Genomic DNA, 20,000 nt, shown 5'->3' on the forward strand with positions numbered 1-20,000 from the left:
TGTGGGATTGGTTCTCTCCTCCCAGCTCCTTTTTGCAGATTCTGGGAATTGAACTCAGGTTGCCAGGCTTCTGTTACAAGCTTCTTTACTCCATGAGCCATCAAACCAGCTTAAATTTTTTATTAAAAAAAAAAAGACATTATAACTTTTAGTTGTTTTTGGCACAGAATCTTGCTATATAGCTCAGGCTGGTTTTGAACTTACTGTGTAGTCCTGGTTGTTTATAGTGACGCTCTTTCTGCCTCAGTCTTGACAGTGCTGAAATCACATGCATGTGCCACCATGCCTGGCTTTACACTGTAATGTAATAAAATCATAAGTAGTCTGTTACAATTCCCCCCCCCACCAGGTTTTATTCTGAAAGTGTTTAGCATTGCTGAAGGAAACAGAACTGGAAGCTGGACCAGAGAATGGCAAATACCTATGTCACTACATCTGATGGGTACTACCTCGCTGAACCCACACAGTATTATGGTATGTAATAAAAATAAAGTATTTGTGTGTGTGTGTGTGTGGCTCGAGGGATGGCTCTGCAGTTAAGAGCACTGGCTGCTTTTCCAGAAGACCAGAGTTCAGTTCCTAGCACCCACATGTTTGTTTATAACCATTTACAATTCCAGTACTAGAGAACCCAATACCCTTCTCTGGCCTCCTCTGGCACCAGGAACACAAGTGCACAGACATACATTAATAAAAAATTCTCACATACACAAAATAAATGAGTCTAAAAAAACTGTATTCAATTAAAAGAAGAATTAACTCACAAAAAATTGAAGTTAGTTTTAAGGACAAATGGTGTCAAGCTTTTATGTTAAATTGTACATGAACCTTACAGTAGTCATGCTTGATAAATTTTTATTTTTTGAAGATTTATTTGTATTATATCTAAGTGTGTGTGTGTACATGTGTGTGTACATGTGTGTGAGTGTGTGTGTGTGTGTGTGTGTGTGTGTATTTGCAGCACAGGTTCCCACGGAAGTCAGAGGCATTGGATCTGCTTGGACCTGGAGTTTGTGAACTGCATTGTGGGTGCTGGGAATCCAGTCCTGATCGTCTGCAAGAGCAGAATACATTTTTTTCTTTCATGCATTGCATCGAGAGCACAGTTTTCCCTCACTTCCTTCCCCCCAGTCTCTTCCCCTACCTCTCCTCTCCTCCAGATCCACCCCTTCTGCCTCCCATCAGAAAAGAGCATGTCTCCCAGGACATCAACCAAACATGGCATAACAAGCTACGAAAAGACTAGGCACATACCATCACATCAAGGCTGGACTAAGTAACCCAGTAGGAAGAAAGGGGTCCCACACACAGGCAAAAGAGCCAGAGATACCCCCGCCTCCACCACCACACACACTGTTAGGAATCCCACAAGAACATGCAGAACTCATTTGTGAAAGCTGAGCCTCTTTTCCAGCCCTTGAAAAAATTATAAAGATTTGTTGACTTATTTTTCTATTTTATGTGCATTTCTGTGTGTGACTGTGTGAGTCTCTGTGTTCCATGTGAGTGCTGGTGCCTGAGAAGGTGAGAAGCAGGAGTTACAGGCAGCTATGAGCCACTCCGTGCATGCTGGGAATTGAACCCTGGGCTCTGTGTGGACTGCAAGGGCTGCAAGACTCTTAGTTACTGGGCCATCCCCTCAGGCTCTAGCTATGCTTGAAATGCTAGTATTAATATAAATCTTGTAAAACAGAAAGAAAAAAAAAAGAATGCAGGTGACACTAGAAATTTCTACACAAACACTACAGCAATGTTATAGATGTAATCTTACACACAGTTTCCAAAGGAACTTAAACTCTCATTCCACAGGGTGAGAAAGGTTTACTTTGGACAGGCAGCCAGTAAAGGCCCTTTTCTTTCTTCTTTCTTTCTTTCTTTCTTTCTTTCTTTCTTTCTTTCTCTCTCTCTCTCTCTCTCTCTCTCTCTCTCTCTCTCTCTTTCTTTCTTTCTTTTAAAATAAGTAACTGTTTTACTGATTTCTTTTCCCTGTTTTTTTTGTGGTGCTGGGGATTGAACCCAGGATCTTGGCATGTTCTGCGAACACTTTACTAGAGAACTATATCCCCAGAAACATTTGTCTTGTATCAAGCTATTTGATAGTCTTCAGCCCTGTACTGGTATCGGATGCTATAGGATTATAAATGACTGTGTGGATGGTTTTTACTGATCTGGATGGTAGAATTTTGAAGATGATCTTAAATTTAGTTATCTGATGGCTCAGCTTCAGGTAAGATACAACCCTTACCAACTACAGACACACTGCAACCAAGGACTGCTTGGTTCTTTTGGAACTAATACTTTGAATTAAGTTCAGTAATTTTTCTGAAAGGAGAGAGTAAATTAGCTCTTGGAACTTCTGATGATCATGACCATAATTTATCCTGTGCCGTCTTATAATTTATATGTGCTTTAAATTTTTATTTATTTATTTTTTAATTTTCTCTACCAGGTTTTGTACTATAGACTACTTGACACTTGAGATACTGGGAATTCTCTTTCTGTCTCCCATCTCATTGTAGGAGTGCTAAGATTAGAGATGTATACCACTGTATCAGGCTTTAGGTGGCCTCTGGGTATAGAACCAACAGCTCATCCAGCTTGTGTGGTTAATGCTTTTATGGGTCAAGGCATTTTGAGGACCCTAGGCTATGCTTTTAAAAAAATTATATGTATGTGTCCCAAGAAAACACACACACACACACACACAAAGAGAGATGATTGAGCATGCAGCATATGTTGAGGAATACTCATCCTGCAGTGTAAGTATAGGGGTCAGAGGCTAACCTTGGACATCATCCTCACTTTCCATCTGGTTTGAGAAAGTCTCTGTTTGATTACTGCCATCCTATGTGCACGTCTCATCTTGCTGAAGTCATGCTGGGATTACAATGTAGATCCGGTCCAGCTGTATGTGGGTTCACATAAAGACCCAACTCAGGTCTTTATGCTTGAGCCCACTGAATCACCTACCTAGCCCTGTTAATACATGTTTTTAACTATCATATTTCATTTAAATCTTATAGTAATTCTTCAAGGTTGAGAGGTTGATCTCTATAAACACAATAAATTGAAAAGGAAGCTAGTAACATGGGAATACAAATGTTAAAAGAGAGCGCTGTGATGCTTTAAAGAAGTCCGAATGAAAGGCTGTTTGCTCTTGTTTTGTTTGAAATGTGTGGTTTTTTTTTCTTTTGGGAGGAGTTAATTTGTTAACTTATATTGTTTATGGCCTGGAAAACTTTACAGCTGTAACTTTTAAGGTTAGAGACAGGTGTGGCTCAGACAGTGCTTGGAGTTGAGTCGCTCTTCAGATAAAAGGTTTATCAGAGCTGACTTCATGGTGGAGTCTGAATCAAATTCAGCAGGCTTAAGGAGCAGAGAGAACATTCTTCTATTATTATTTTTTTTAAAAAAACATTTTTTGAAGACAAGGTCTCATTGTGTAAGAGTGCTTGCTCTCTTAAGATTCCTTACTGGGAAATTGGGAAAGTTAGCTGTCCTGCCCCCAGGAAGTGGGTCTAAAGTTGACATTACGAAATTAGGCCGTGAGACACTGTTTTATGTGACTTGGGCTGGATAGGTGTTTGGAAAGTCCCAAGAATATTCTGGATAAGAATAATGGGCCTAGTTAAAACCCAACTAATGGGGTGTGGCTGTGTTCAGCCTGCCTCTGGGCCTGTGCGTGGGAGGCTGAAAGTGTTCTTACCACGCCTGAAGCCTTCTCTGCTATGTTGTGGCAACAACCCATGTATAAGGTAGGGGGAAAACTCAATTACAAATCTGGGAGTTATTCAGTTTCCCTTAACGAGAGAGATGAGATTGGTGCATGCACCACTAGCAGCTAATGCCCTTTCTTCTGGCTCCTGATCCACCTCTGCACACCTCTGGGGTCATAGCATTTATTAGGAATTGTAGTTCCATTCACTGTGTTCCTATTGGGCTGGACAGCAAGCCCTGAGATGTAGTAGATGTGCTGAACTAACTTTCTCTTGAGCATAAAACATTTTGAAGTTTAAAATAAGTATGAACTTTTTTGACTTTATATGATTTGTTCTTTTTTATGTTAATAAAACCAGACATTTTGCCAGAACAAATCCATCATCAGCTGTGTGACATGGACTTCCAAGAATCATCCTATTGCCAATATTCTACTGCTCAGTTTCCTTCAGCACTACAGTCCCCATCTTTACAAAGCCACTTCAACACACATGGCTTGGATCCACAGTACAGTGGTGGCAGTTGGTGCGGACTTGACTCTCGAGAATCTAGTCAGGCCACTTATGTGGTTGTTCACGATGATGAAGGTGAATTCCCTGGGACACAAAGGTGCAGACCGACTTGCTCTTTACGCTGGACGGGACAAGATGAGCTCTGCATGGTCTGCGGTGATAAGGCATCAGGATATCACTATAACGCACTTACCTGTGAGGGCTGCAAAGGTAAGGCTAAGGTGAAACCAAACCCAAACGGGCAGTGCTGCACATACCTGGTACACTCCTGGATGTGTGTGTACACATAGACACACACAGAGAGACATACACACAGATACACACACACAGATACACATACACACAGATACACACACAGATACACACATACACGCATGTGCATAGACACACAACTTTTTAAAACACGAGAAACAAAACCAGGAAAAAGCGTGTTTAAAAGGATCAATCTGTGTGATCAAAGACAGGAGAATAAAATGTTAAGTTTAAGGTTAGTTTCTTTTTTCTTTCCTTTTCTTTTCTCTTCTCTTTTTCTTTTCTTTCCTTCCCTTTCTTTTCCTTCCTTCCTTTCTTCCTTCCTTCCTTCCTTCCTTTCTTTCTTTCTTTCTTTCTTTCTTTCTTTCTTTCTTTCTTTCTTTCTCTCTTTCTTTCTTTTGAAATAGGTCTTATTGTGTAGATCTGGTTAGCCTAGAACTCACTATGGAGATCAGGGTGGTCTCCAACTCACAGATATCTGTCTGTTTCTGCTTTCTAGGTGCTGGGATTAAAGGTGTGGGCCACCATGTCTGACCCTAGGGTTCATTTCATTTCTTTCTTTACTTTTTTCTCTTCCCTCCTAGTCCTCATCTTCATCCTCATTCTCCTCATCCTTGTCCTCCTTCTTTTCCTCCTCCTCTCATCCTCCTCTTCCTCTCCTCTTCCCCTCCTGTTCTTCCTCTTCCTCCTTCTCCTCATCATCCTAATCCTCATCTTCTTCCTCCTTGTTTTTCTTCTTTTTTGAGAAAAGGTCTCTTTATGCATCCCTGGCTGTCCTGGAACTCACTGTATAGACCAGGCTGTCCTTGAACTCTCAGAAATCCACCTGGCTCTGTATCTTTAGTGCTGCTGGTATTAAGAGCGATCACTACCAGGTCTGTGTCTTAATTTTTGATGAAGACTTTCACATTTTACTTTAAACTCAATACATGTAAGCAAACAAACGTTTTCCCTATTTCTAGAAGAATTTGGTGTTGGAACAAAACATGACATTATAAAGATCTATTAACCATGAAACCTTTTTATATAGTTGATAAAATTTATGCACTTGGAGAAAATTTGAAATAAATGACTTCTAGGATTCTAAGTCAAAAGATGTTTTTTTTTTAAGTGCTTCATAAAGAAAGAGAACAAACTGAAAATCTGGAAGTGAGGGCCAGTGTTTGCAATGATGTTTGTAAAGAGTGGAAGCTTCTTTGATAATAACAGTTCTGAAGCAGTCTAGCATGTCAGTAATCAATAAACATGGGGTGGGAATGCTGGCTGGTGGTAGAGCACTTAGCACCTACTTTGGGATTTGATTCTAGCACCCTCAGAAACAAAACAAAACAATCCAAAAACAGAAAACAGTTTCGCCAATATAACACATACACACAAAAGCATTTGTTTAGAGTAAAATTTTACCTGTAAATCTTACACCTCCACACTGGCAAAGAATAGCCAAAGGAAATGAGATAACAGAATCCTGAGGAGAGTAGTTAGGCAGGGGTGGCCTGCTCTTGATGAGTTACTGTTAAATCTAAGCTGAAGAACCTGGCATAGGTTTGAAAATCTGAGCTGAGCTTTTTCTTCTTTTGTTGAATTGAAATGGGGAAACCCCATCTCTCAAGTGTCCACCGAAAGAGAGTAAGTGGCGGGGCTGGCTTAGACTAAGTGTGACAACTCACAGGAGGGAGCAGGAAACGGCAGGGATTACTGTGTCTAATAAGGTTCGAAGGAGGAAAAGGGAGGAGAAATGCTTTCTTGGTGCTCAGAAAGGGAGAGGGACCGTCTGCAGAGGGAGGGACCACCTTTGTGGGCTGGACTCAAACTGTGAGGGCTTAGAAAAGAGAGGCTTCTCTGATACTTTTGTTTATTTTAGGTGACCATGTATTTTCTCAAAGGAAACTTGATATAAAGAGATCTTGATATTTTGTAAAATGCAGTTTAAAAAATTCTTATAGGTAATTTACCTAGAGTAGGGTAGAGAGTTGTCTTAATGTGATAAAGATACTCGTTTTAATCTTCAGATGTTATAAAGAAAGACCCAACCTCAAGATGTCAACTGGAGTATACCAACTGGAAAGAATTAGATAACTTTCCAGATAAATGTATATTTTAAAAAAACTATTGGGAGAAAAAAACCTCCCTCACTTAATTGGAATACTCTAGTTAACTTGATTACTTTACTATAAATGTAAAATATTAATAAAAGTGAGAAGTAACTAAAAATATCAACGTTAAACTTTGACAATTTTTGTTGTTAGGTTTTTTCCGACGTAGCATTACGAAAAATGCAGTGTATTCTTGCAAGAATGGTGGCCACTGTGAAATGGACATGTACATGCGTAGAAAATGCCAAGAGTGCAGACTGAAAAAGTGTAAGGCGGTGGGGATGTTGGCAGAATGTAAGTGCCATTGTGTTTACGGTTTGCTTTTCTGAGGGGGACTTAACTTTTCCCAACCTTACTTACCTGATAGGGAAGACATGATAATGGTGGTGGTTTTCTTGGGGTGAAGCTCACCCATTGCACTGGGGATGTGCTGACTGACCCCTATGCTTTCCACGAGTGTGGAAACTTGGGTGCATAATTTGTGTTAGTAGAGGACTGTATTCACATTCTCCTCTATATAATAACACTGAAGTTAAAAATAATAAAAAGCAAAAAGATTTCCAACCTTACTGAGAATGTAAAGCATTCTTCAAGAGTTATTTTGTACAGTGCCATGATCATTCGTGTATGCACACCACACACATATGTACAGGAATTGCTCCATATGGATGGCCCATTATCAATTTAAGTAGTGATTTCCATAAATGTTGCACTGTACTCTAATTTGTTCTCTGAGAACTGGAGGTAGCTCAGCAGTTAAGAGCATTTGCAGAGGACCTCGACCCAGTTCCCAGCCTCCAAATGGCAGCTCACAAGCATTTCTAACTCCAGAGCCTGAGGATTCCATGTCCTCTTCTGTCCTCTGCAGGCACAAATGTAGTGTGCATACACATATGCAAGCAAAACACTTACATAAAATAAAATAAATCTACATGATGATTTTAAAAAGATCTTGTATTTTATGTTACTTAACCTAAAACTATATACTGCCTTGAAAAAGTGCAAAGTTAAAGTTAGTAGTTCCCAGAAAGAAAGAAAGGAGGAGGAGGAGAAAGAAGAGAAAAGGAGGAAGAGGAGAAGAGGTTCTCAGAGTCCTAACACATGGCAACCTTAGGACAACTGAAGAGTAAGTGGATCCCTGGACCCCTGACATCCTCATATGCAAAGCCCACTAATAGTCTCTCATGTGTCAGGACCGGTCTCCGAAAATCAATACATTAGAATGTAGCACTTTAGTATGTGAGCTTTGGGAGACACAATTCGGTCCAAAGCAACCCTTGAAAAAGTTATCTTTTATGCTATTTATTAATTTAATTTGTATTCAGGATCTCACTATGTAGCTGGCCTGGAACTTGCTATGTATGCCAGGCTGGTTTCAAACTGCTTCAAACTGATTCCCCTGCCTCTACTCTTCAATTTCTGGGGTTAAAAATGTGTGCTACTGTGCCTGGTCCAAAAGTTGTCTTTTAACCTGTGCCAGGAAATGTATGTGAAAGGGAAGTTAGATTCTTCTGAGAGATTCTATACACAAAATGAGTCATCCTTCTCTTTAACTTAAGGGAATTCTGGCAAGATGAAGTTTGAGAGAATTGGTGAGCACAGTTACTGTGATTGGTGAGCAAAAGCCTTGTCCACGTGTGTTCACGTCCACACCCTGCCACCGTTGCTTGGATCTGCACACTGCATTTACCCTTCAATTGTCCTAATACTGCACTGTGGTAGTGCTATGACGGCCCCTTCTCCTGTCTCTTCTTTCTTTCCTCATTCTCTTCTCCTTTTTCTCCTTTCCCCTCCTTTCTTTTCTTCTTCCTCCTCTTCCTACTCCTCTTCCTCCTCTTCTTCTCCCCCCTCCTCCTCCTCTTCCTCTCCTTCCTCCCCCTCCTCCTCCTCTCCTTCCTCCTCCCCCTCCTCCTCCTCTTCCTCCTCCCCCTCTTCCTCCTCCTCCCCCTCCTCCCCCTCCTCCTCCTCTTCTTCTTGTAGTTTTCCTTCTGGTGGTACTGGGGGTTGAGCTCAGGTTTCCCACATCCTAGACAATCTACCACTAAGCTACACCCATAGACTCCTTTTCTACTAAAAAATATTGAAGATGGGGCTTGTCTGAGTTGCCATGGCTGGTATTCAACATGCGATCATCTTGTAACAATCTCTTAGTAGTTGGGGGTTACAGGTGTTTATTACCATGTTCAATACTTGATGTGTTTTATAAAAAGATAAAGAGAAGGAATATGTTTGGTGGATGTGCAGTCAGGTGTTAGGGGAGGGCATGCCTCCGCCAGGTCCATGCTGAGACATCCCTTCTCCCTGAGGCACCAGTCACAGATGGTGTAGTATAGAATAGAGTTTATTCAGGGCATGGGGAGGGGAGTTGAGAGGGTAGTAGAGACAGAGACAGAGTCAGAAACAGAGACAGAGTCAGAGAGAGAAGGAAGAGGAAGAAGAAGAGAAGAGGAGGAGGAGGAGAGGGGAGAAAGAGGGGGAGGGGAATGAGAAGAAATGGGAAGCAGGAAGGAGAGGACAGGGCTAGAGCAAGAAGACAAGAGAGAAAGGAGGGGGCGAGCAGCCCCTTTTATAGTGAGCCAGGTACATCTGGCTGTTGCCAGGTAACTGTGGGGCAGAGCCTAGACACAATGCTAACACTTGCTATGTTTACAATGGTCTCATTTTTTTTTGTGTGTATTCTTGTTCACTGACAAATAATAAAATAATATAGAAGAGCTTTAAGGTTTTTGTTTTGTTCTATACTTCAGCTGCTCATTAGTTTTTTATTTAATAGGTATGTTTTTAAAATACTTATGAAAATGACAGGTTTATTAATACTGGAATAATTTTAGTAGCTGCTAAAAGTATTTAGGGTAGCTACTGCTGGTCCAGCAATGGCACAAATAGAAGACTAAACACTCTATAAAAACAACAGATCCCAGGCTGGAGAAACAGCTCAGTGATTAGGAGCATACTCTGCTCTCGCAGAAGACCCGAGGTCAGGTCTCTACACCCATATTGGGTGGCTCACAACCGACTACACTTCCAGCTCAAGGGGCTAAGACCCCTCAGGACTCTGAGGGCACCTGCACTCACGTGAATGTTTCCTCATGCAGACTCATGCAAATAATTATAAAATATTACTTAAAAACAAACAAAAACAATCCTCAAATACTATTCACTTTTGAAAAAGAGTTAAATGCTTTGTTTGGCTTATAAGAAAAATTGATTTAGCTTATTTTAAAAATCCTAAGATAATCTTTCTTAAGCTTATTAATAAAACCAGTGATAATAGTTATAGCTAATGTACTTCTACTACTCTATCAAATAACTTTCACTTCCAAGATGCAGCTAATGTCTACATTTCTTATGTAAAAATCTAAGCATAATTTGGAAATGAAAAATTAATTCTTAATCTTTGTTAAAATTGTGTTTTCAAGCAGACAAGGTAGCTCTGAAGAGAGAGGAATGTAGGAAGTTTAATGGACACGTACATGCATAAGAGACGTCTATGACTATTTACTCACTTAAGGCCATTCTAATCAAATCCTACAATGGTGTATGAATTTTGTAATTTTTCAGGTTTGCTCACAGAGGTTCAGTGTAAGTCAAAGAGACTTCGCAAGAACTTCAAGCATAGGCCTGCCCTGTACCCTGCCATCCAAGTGGAAGATGAAGGAGCAGACACCAAACGTGTGTCATCCACCACTAGATCTGGAAAAGGGGCAAGATTTTTCTTCCATGCAGTCTCTTGTTTCTTTATGGGCCGTGTGTAACTGGCACACATTACAGGTTTTGGTCTGTTCCCTTACAGGTTCAGGACAACATGACACTAACTCAAGAGGAACATCGTCTTCTGAATACCATAGTGACTGCTCATCAAACATCCATAATTCCCTTAGGGGAAACAAGTACGCTTGTATGTATCTATTACTGGTAAGAAATAACTTGTAATGAATGTCGTTAGGTAATGATAGCAAGAACCATTAAAAAATCCTCAGTAATTATCAGAAAGAAAATACTATGGGTCATTTTTATTTCTTTTTATGGACCAGCTTCAGGAGTATTCCAACCCTGAACTAAGTTTTTTGAGACTGTCAGAGGCATCAATCCTGTACATACATGGACTGATGAAATTTACCATGGGACTCCCAGGTAAAATTCTGTTTCATTATTTTTTAAGATTTATTCATTTTTATGTTCATGTGTCATGCATGTTTTGCCTGCAATTACATATTCATACCATGTACACACCTTATTGTGGAGGACAGAAGAGAACGTTGGATCCCCTGGAATCGGAGTTACTTACTGATGGTTGTGAGTTATCATGTGGGTGCTGCAAGAGCAACAAATGCTCTTTACTGCTGATCTGTCTCTCCAGCCCCAAATTTTCTGTTTTTAAAGTAAAGGGATAGTATATCAAACAAAAACTGTGGTACTAGATTCACAGCTCAGAGGCAGAGCAACTGTTTAATGTGTGTGAGGACCTGGGTTTTCTAGCAGTGCTGCTTCCAACTAAAAAAAAAAACCAAAATGCTTATTTTATCTTTGTCAATTAATCAGGTGAATGACAGTCTAAATATTTACAAAAAATTATTATAATGATGTAGGCTTTCTTAGATGAAACAAGAAACAAAGAAAGTTTCTCCTACTTGACTAGAACAAGCCACAGAGTGACCAAAACTAACCAAAACTTAGTTATATATAACTCAGCCTTATTATATATTTACAGGTACAGAAATCTTTATAAATTTACATTCTTCAAGGCTAACACAGCTATGTTTCATTTGTCCTTGCCATATTGTCACCTAGTTCTGATAAAAGTACCCTAAAATATTACCATGTAGAGTCAAGAATGTTATTCAGATTTGAATTTATATACTATCCTAATTTCCAAGAAGCACTTAGGGTTAATGAGTAAATAAATATTTTTAAACATTTACTTTATGAACATTCTCTTTTGACTTTCTGCTTCTTCATGCTTTATTTTTTTTTAAAAGGATTTGAAATTTTAACCACTGAGGATCAGACTGCATTACAGAAGGAGTCAAAAACTGAAGTGATGTTCCTTCATGTAGCCCAGCTTTATGGTGGGAAAGACTCAACTTCTGGAAGTAAAAAGAAAAAAAGAACTTTATTCAACTTTAAGTATATGTATATGCTCTCTCTCTCTCTCTCTCTCTCTCTCTCTCTCTCTCTCTCTCTCTCACACACACACACACACACACACACATTTTTAAACACTGTTTGTTTGTTTTTTTTAAAATAGAACCTCATGTAGCCAGGCTACCTAGAACTTATTATGTACCCAAGGAGGATCCTGAACTCCTGCTGGGCCTGCTCCCACCTGCCAGCCATAAGACTAGAGCCCTGTGCCTCTAACCTGGCTTATATAGTGCTGGGGACAGGAGCCGGGGCCTTGGCATAGTAAGCCAGAACTCTGAGAGGCACCATCAGCCTCTCATTTATCTTTTCATTTTATTTTACCTGTTAGTGTAGGAATCAATGTCTCATAATAGTTGCTTACTCTTGTGAGAATTTATACATGTATTAAATATATTTTTTAAATCTTACCCACCTTACTTCCTTCTCTCCAACACCTCCAGAATTCCCCACACTCTCTCTCCTAACTTCATGTCCTCCCCCAACCCTTCTTTTTAAAAATAACCCATTGACTCTAAATAGTGCTGCTGATATACATGGGGGTGGGTGGGGCCATCCACTGAAACATGGCCAACTTCGAGGGCTCAGCCCCTAAAGAAACTGGACTGTCCCTCCCCTAGCAGCTGTCAACTGCCAACAGCTGCTCCTCGGTTGTGGGTGGGGCTTCTGTGCTCCTTAGGCAGTCTCTTCCAATGAGGAGAACTTTGACAGGTGACCAAACATTTAGGTGATGGTGATTCTTAAGACACAAAGAAGCTCTGTGGGAAGGCCATGTGCTTGCTTTGAAACTCATAACCACAGGCTACTGTTTGTGGAACACCTCTGCAGTGGGGTGAAATGCTATTTAGGTTAGTGTTGAACCAAGTATGCAGCTCCTCACTTCCATAAAAAAAAACACAAGCATTTTTTAAAAATCAATAGACCATATGAATAGAGCAGGAAAGCCATCATTGTTTACTGTGTAAACACAAGAATTCAATCTGTAGAGTTATATGTCTGTTGAGGACATGGGAAGAGGCAACAGGACAAAATCAAAACCAAAGCCAACAAAACATTCACAGTGATGCCAGCTGCCTACACTAACTGCACTCCTTACAGTGCATAGCCTTTAAAAATATTCTTATTTATTGGTTGTTCTTTACTACATACACTAGAGCAGAAGGCTGCCAAAGGGAGGGCCTTGATGACCTAGTCCAGGATTGCTTGAGTAGTGTTTATTTAAGAGTCTCCACAGACTCTGATGTGTTGAGTGGTGTGTGGAGGGTGTATGTGTTTAAGAAAGCCATTCTTAGTTTCTGTTTCATTATATCATGGAAAATTCATTTTGGAGGGTCTTCTGTACAATCTTTTTACAAATATGGACTAATATCTGGTTTATGTTGTAGTATCAAAAGTGAGAAAGATACTGTTTTAGGGGATTTTTTTCACATAGTAGTTATGCTGGATTCTGAAGATACTGAATTTACTATTTATATAATGATTAGGAAAGAATATCAGACTTTGTATTTTTCTCTTTTGCTAGGTACTATGAGACGAGCAAAGCCCTCAGCTGGGATACTGGCGGTGCATAATCATAGAGGTGAAGAAAGTGTTCATTCTTCGGAAATCTTCTTCAAGGAAGGCTACCCATTGGCTACTCTAACTGGTAACATTGTGCAATAGGAAGTGACGTATCACCTTGGGTGGATATGCTTCCTTTTCTCCCCCTTTTTTTGTTACAAGGAGCTTTCTCACAGTACACATGGGCTTTCTCACAGTACACAAGTGTCTGTGTGGTGGTAAAAGCATTTATAGACATAGCCAATACAGTTGTTAGTGTTGCCAGGTCATCAGTGAGCATTCTGTTTGTAACCATTTTTTTATTTTGGCAACATCATGGCAATTCTTTCCCTATTTAATTGAGAAGCAATTTGGGGTCTCTGAATTATTCTTTGGGGTGTTTTTCAAAGTTTCCCAGGACGATGATGATGCAATATACAGCCAACATCCCAGTGTCAACCACTTTTATGGGTAGAAGGATAATCCTTATTGTGGATAACACAGAAGCCCAGAGAGTGGCTTCTACAGGCTAAAGGCTCTCAGTCCCACATTCTCCTACTTGGTCTGCGTAGTGACACCCTGTAGTCGGAGGTATTAAGAGAGGCGTCTGGCTCCAGGCTTGCCGCCATGTTCCCGCACTAAGTCCAGCACTGGCTGGGGGTCTCAGTGGCACCAGCCTGGGGGCCCCGAGACATTGGCATAGTTGCTGCCTCCACCCGCCAACTCCTTGGCCTCCACTGCTCTAGGCCTAGCCCCAGGCTAACTCTGCTGCTCCCATGGCACTAGGCTTAGCCCCGTGCAATAACCGCTATCCTCGAGGTTAGATATCACAAAACCCAGTGACCCAGTAAAACAAAACTCTAGATGGTTATAGTTAACCAATCAGATTTATATATATCAATAAAATCTCAATACACAAGATGCCCACACAATTTAGTCAAGTTATCCCAATTATCCTAACCTTTTGATATGCATAAATACCTGAGACTACTTACTAAAGCCACTCTGGTTCACAGCTGCCTCCACTTTCCCTTTTTTCTTACCCTGTCTCCCTCCTGTGTCCCTCTCTCTGCCACCCTTAGCTCCGCCTCCCTTTTCCCTGTCCAATCATAGGCCTCCTGCTACACTAATAGTCATTGTTCTGGTCGTTTTCAATAGCATACCAAACGAGCTCACTCTTGAGTTTCAGGGCTGGACTTCAAGGACACAGCAAAGGGCACTGTCTATGCTGGCCATCACTCGGGCAGCCATCTTGAACCCTCATTTCAGTTTTCTTATACTGTTTGAGAGAAGAAAACACAATCACAATGTGTTTGCTTCTGTGCTACATTCAGATGAAAATTCACTTATGTTAATCTTTTCAGGTATTACTAAAGAATTTATTGCTTCACTGTCTTACTTCTACAGAAGAATGAGTGAACTTAATATAGTGGATACTGAATATGCTCTGCTAACAGCGACAACAGTGCTTTTCTCAGGTACAGACCATGAGAAATAAGGCTCGGGGTGACCTCTGGACAGGGAATCACTAAGTTCTTTTTATGGAACTATTAAATGACGTTGAATGTACCGATTTCATCCCGAAGTGGTTTGCTCTCTACGAGTATTCATTCCTTTAAGCTTACCTCTGTATTATAGTTTCTTGCATCTTAAAAAAATGCTTTCTTTCCCTTCATGGCCCCTCAGATATACTTTCCCAGTCCTCAATAGAGAGAGATTCTTTAGGGGTTAGCTATATTCTAGTCTCCACCTTTCTCCTGCTCACTCCTGAGTCCACCACAGTCACATCTCACTCCACCCTCTCCAATCCACTATAACCTGTCAGGATCTTCAGGACTTGGTACGGCTGATTGACTGCTCGATACTCCATCTCCATCTTACTTGCCCTACTGGTGTATTTTGTAGAGAAGATCATAAGCATCTGCAAGAAAATAAGAGGACATGCTGTTTCCTGTGAGCCCTTCGGCAAAGTTTTGAAGCCATGGTGAAGATGTCTGTTGTGTTAGGAGAATTTCTCATGCTTTTTGTGTCAATTGATAGTCTTCTTGACAAGTCTATAACCTGCATTACATACTGGACCCAGGTTGAAGTGAGACAGTCAATTAGCATGGGTAACCCATTGCTCAAGCCAGTGAAGTCTTCCTAGGGTACTACTGTCCTGTCGTCTTCATTGATCTGGACATGTTTGTGTTCTCTTATCTTCTCACGTGCTGTGATATCAGGGTTCGTGAATGCTCACTAGGTATGTGTATCCAAAGCTCAATCACGTAGGCTCTAGTGCAGCTCCATTACAGTGTCCACTTACTACTACTATGGTTCATTCCAAGAAGTTTTGTAAGCAACTGTGTGATGAAAAGGATAAAGTAAAGGATTTAGAAGGCTGGAGGGACAGCAGTGTTGGCTGTCATCTGAATCTGAATATTTGGAAAACCAACTCGGACTATTACTTAGGGACAGTTCACCCTGGTTGGACCATAAAAGTCTTCTTTCAGTTCAGTGTAGGAATTAAGCTATAAATTCTGAATGGTGCAATTCCTTAGAGCCTCAGTGTGCTGGCTGTGTGAGGATTTCCCTGTTTCAAGAATGGGACTAATAATGTCTTTGGCCATCATCCTTTATCCTTCTTGGTGGATCTTTCTAAACAAGGACTGTGTCATGCTCTACATTTAAGAATGTTTCAATGGGGCCAAGGGCTCCCCTAGATTATAAATTTGTCATGAAGATATGTTTATCACATCCCTTCAGCTGATCTTTGTTTTTTCAGGGCTAATATTTGATTCCCAACAACTTACCCTTTCATAATCTTGGCACTCTTACTCACTGTTAGGTGGAAAATGGTAGGTTCTCCTTGTAGACTGCAGTCCGACGAACAACTTGCCTCCAGCCTTGTTAACATTCAGTACAAGCAAAACTGAAACCATGCAAAGAACTGCAGAAGCATGGCAGTCTCAGAAAATTTCTACACCAAAATAACCACCTGCCCACTAACTCACACACGTGGTTTTGTTTCTTTTCATTAGACATTTAAAAGCCTATCATCCATCCATCCATCCATCCATCCATCCATCCATCCATCCATCCATCCGTACATGTACATGTCATGCATGTGGAGGTCACAGGACAACCTGTGGGAATTGTTTCTCTCTTTCCACCATGTGTGTCCTGGGGTTCAGGTAGTCAGGCTGGGTGAGAGCATCTTTTCTGCTGAGCCATCCCACTGGTAGCTTTTTTGTTTCACTGAATCTCCAGAACATCACCCTCTCCTGACATCCTCCTGTTTATTGGCTATTCTTTCTGTGCCTTCTTTATTCTGTTGCTCACATTGACAAATATTTAAGTTGTTCTAGGACTCAGTTTTTTTTTAAATATTTTATGATTTTATGCATATGTTGTTTTGACTGCATCTAGGCACCATGGTGTGCCTCTTGCTCCTGAGTTCAGAAGCTGGCAGATCTCTTGGAACTCAGGTTACTGAGGTTGTGACAAGGCCCAGTTTTCTTCTGCACTGGCTTTCTTTCTGATTCCTTTCTAACTCTTGGCATTAAAGGCCTGTGTGGATTTGATCCCCAGACTTATCTGTGAACTTGTGCTCCTCCAGAATGCATTAAGCAGCCTTCTCAAGATTTTCATGTGACTGTTAAGCAAGTATATCAAATTTAAAATGCCCAAAGCTGGACTCCTGCCACCTTTATACCTTAGCTTTTCATATTCCTCCCCCACCTGGACCAAACCATAGCTCCATCTTCCAAATTGCACATGCAGTATTTTTTAAATCCTTAGTTTCTGTTTTTTTTCTTGTTTTCTTTTCTTTTTTTTTTTTTATAAAATCCTTAGTTTCTTTTCTCTTATATTTATATCACACATGTACCAATTCTGTTGATTCAACCCTAAGATATACCTAGCACTTAACCACTTCCTACTGTATATAGCCTGGGCAGCGTAGTTGAATCCACTTTTCTAACTGGATTTTCTGACTCTATGCTCTATAGACTCTCTCTGTATTAGTACAGAGGGGTTCTCTGGAAATGTAAGTCAGATCATGGCATTCCTCTGGAACCGTTGATGGCTTCTTAGTTTGCATTGATTAAAACCAAAGTTCCTTCTATTGGTCTAGTCTGTCTTGCTCCCTTTTCATCCACACCCCGCCAACATTGCTTTGACACAGACATCCCTTGATCCCTGAAGGCTCCTACTACAGGCTCTACCTTTCTTGATGCATATTTCGCCCCCTTTGCTCGAATGCCCACATGATGCCATCTTAGACTGTTTCATCATTTTATTGATTTAGTTCATTCTTTTACCATTTGGGGTTTGGGTTGAATGTTATTATTCCCCAGATTAGTCTCTCTAAGTAGCTACCATCCCTCCACCCAACAGTTTTATCTCTTTCCCTGTTTACTTTTCTCTATAGCACATCATTATTTTGCTTTTAAAAATATTTTTCATTCATTTCCTTTTATTGATGTATATATATGCCTCCTCTGTCTATATGTGTACACCATGTGTACAGTATCTGTGAGTCCACGAGAAGGTGTCAGAACCTGGAACTGGTTTTACAGATGGCTGTGAGCCACCATGTGGGTATGGGAATAGAACCCCAGTACTTGAGAAGAGCAGCCATTGCTCTTAACTGTTGAGAGGTCGCCCCAGCTTCTGTTTTTACTTTTTAAGATGTGTGTAACTCTCTCCTTCCCTACTTCTTACATATTAAGAATATAAGTACAATAAAGGGAGAAAATTTTGCCTGTGAGTTTCATTGTTAGCAAAATGACTGGATGAATGAAGACTGTCTAAGCCTTCAGTACTTCCTGGTTAGCTTATTGCTTATGGTAGGAACCCAAGAAGTCTCATGCTTTGCTTCCTGTTGACTGTAGAGAGGTTACTTACTATTATTTTAAAGTTTTAGGTATGCCTTCATGGCTGTTATATCCCCAACCTCACTCACCAATCCCTTCTTTCCCATGTGACTTTATGGAACTTACTTAACTCCCTACATTTCAGGGAGCTAATCTGAAAAATGTGATAAAAATAGAATGTAGCTCAATAGAATATAGTGAAGATTAAATAAAATCATGAACAAAGAGAATTTAATTAGCAAACCTAATGTGTATTAGGGTTCTGTAAGTACTTGTGGTTTTATAACTCAATAACTCATTGTTTAAGTGCATTCATCATTTCCACCATTTTGAATCAATATTAAGATAAATATGATGTTTTTCAGATCGTCCATGCCTTAAAAATAGGCAGCATGTAGAAAACCTACAAGAACCAGTCCTGCAACTTTTGTTTAAGTATTCAAAAATGTATCATCCAGAAGACCCACAGCATTTCGCTCACCTCATAGGGAGGCTTACTGAACTGAGAACTCTGAGTCACAGCCACTCAGAAATCCTTAGCACTTGGAAAACAAAGGACCCCAGGTTGGTTATGTTATTCTCTGAGAAATGCGATTTGCACTCACTTTACTGAAAATTTAGAGTGTTGAGGTTTGCCTTAAAATTTCAAAATCAACATTGGATGAATGATTTGAAAAATGTGAACAAAATCATTGAGTTACCATACATCATCATAAAACGGAGATCCAAAGGGCTCATCAGAGTTTGTGGAACTTTCAACTCTTAGTAGAAGAACACTCCAGGATTCTTCTCAAGATTGGATGCAAAGGAAAAATGGAGCTAGGTGATGACACAGTCTCTGTACTTGAGAGACAGAGGCAAGACGACATTTAAGACAGTCCTGGGCTATGTGGTGAGACCTCATCTCAGAAGAAGAAAGAGAAGAACTCATGGCCATTGTGTTTTCTTGAGTCCTCACCCAAAGAAACTAATTTTTTTCATTTAGCTGAAATGCATAATATATAATGTGAACAAAGGTTAGTTATGATTAGGATAAGGCAGTTTATATGCTTCACTGATTAAAGACACATTGATAGAGTAGAAACTAATGCCTAGAACCTCTTCTTCATGAATGATTAAAGAAGAACAAAACCTTTTCAAATTGTATTTGTTTTATATCTATTAATAAGTATGTGCTAATTGTACAGAATGGTAGTTTCATTATGAAAATTTCATACATATGTGTTAGTTAATTCTGGCATATTTGCCACCCACCCTGTGCTCCCCACACACTGCTGATGCTCTTCTTGTCCCCCTAATATTTCCCTTCCTCTTCTGAGTTCTAAAAAACCAGATTCACACATGCAAGAAAACATTTGACTCCAGTCTGAGTCTGGTTTATTTCCTTTGACATGAAGATCTCATCTATTTTTCTTCAAATGACACAATTTCCTTCCTCTTAAGGACTGGATTGTATATGTATATCTGTTTACATCACATTTTATCTATCCATCCACCTGCTGATGGTACTTAGTTTGATTCTGTATCTTGGCCACTGTGAATCATGCTGTAATAAATATGACTATGTAGGTTTTATGTGGCTTTTGATTCCTTCAGGTATACTCCCAGAGGTGGTATGGATTATATGGTAGCTCTATTTTTAGACTTGAAGGAAACTATATAGTGATTTTCACAGTGACTATCTTCTTCTCAACAGTGTATAAAGATTCATTTCCCTTCACAATTCTTGCCAATTTTTGTTTTTCCTTTTTTTCTTTTAATTAAAAAAGTGTGTGTGTGTGTGTGTATGTGTGTGTATGTGTTTGTATGTGTTTGTGTGTGTGTATACATTCTAAAGCACACTGTGGACATCAGAGGACAGCTCTGTGGAACATATTCTCTCCTTCCAC

General features: G+C 40.1%; 1 protein-coding gene and 1 non-coding gene across 2 annotated transcripts; both read left to right on the plus strand.

Annotated features, from left to right (window-relative positions):
• The first annotated feature begins 381 nt into the window (after nucleotides 1-381).
• On the plus strand, nucleotides 382-18,724 carry LOC114608907 (bile acid receptor-like). Its single transcript, XM_028753019.1, has 10 exons — nucleotides 382-474; nucleotides 4,077-4,439; nucleotides 6,728-6,868; nucleotides 10,136-10,278; nucleotides 10,368-10,472; nucleotides 10,609-10,708; nucleotides 11,554-11,667; nucleotides 13,239-13,361; nucleotides 14,620-14,733; nucleotides 18,477-18,724. Exons 1-10 carry the CDS (start codon nucleotides 411-413, stop codon nucleotides 18,722-18,724), a joined length of 1,515 nt encoding a protein of 504 aa, XP_028608852.1. The 5' UTR covers nucleotides 382-410.
• LOC114608936 lies at nucleotides 6,927-7,090 on the plus strand. The gene has a single exon (XR_003709438.1). It is a non-coding gene; the product is annotated as a U1 spliceosomal RNA (small nuclear RNA).
• Nucleotides 18,725-20,000: the final 1,276 nt, after the last annotated feature.

Source organism: Grammomys surdaster, unplaced genomic scaffold (genome assembly GCF_004785775.1).
Source record: "Grammomys surdaster isolate TR1022 unplaced genomic scaffold, NIH_TR_1.0 125941, whole genome shotgun sequence".
Classification (NCBI taxonomy): Eukaryota; Metazoa; Chordata; class Mammalia; order Rodentia; family Muridae; genus Grammomys; species Grammomys surdaster.

Bases quoted from the DNA above. Each gene is read 5' to 3' on its own strand.
- LOC114608907 (XM_028753019.1), top strand. From the start codon at position 411: ATGGCAAATACCTATGTCACTACATCTGATGGGTACTACCTCGCTGAA. The intron at 10,709-11,553 runs GTAAAATTCTGT...TTTTTTTAAAAG, and splicing joins ATTTACCATGGGACTCCCAG to GATTTGAAATTTTAACCACT. The intron at 14,734-18,476 runs GTACAGACCATG...GATGTTTTTCAG, and splicing joins GACAACAGTGCTTTTCTCAG to ATCGTCCATGCCTTAAAAAT.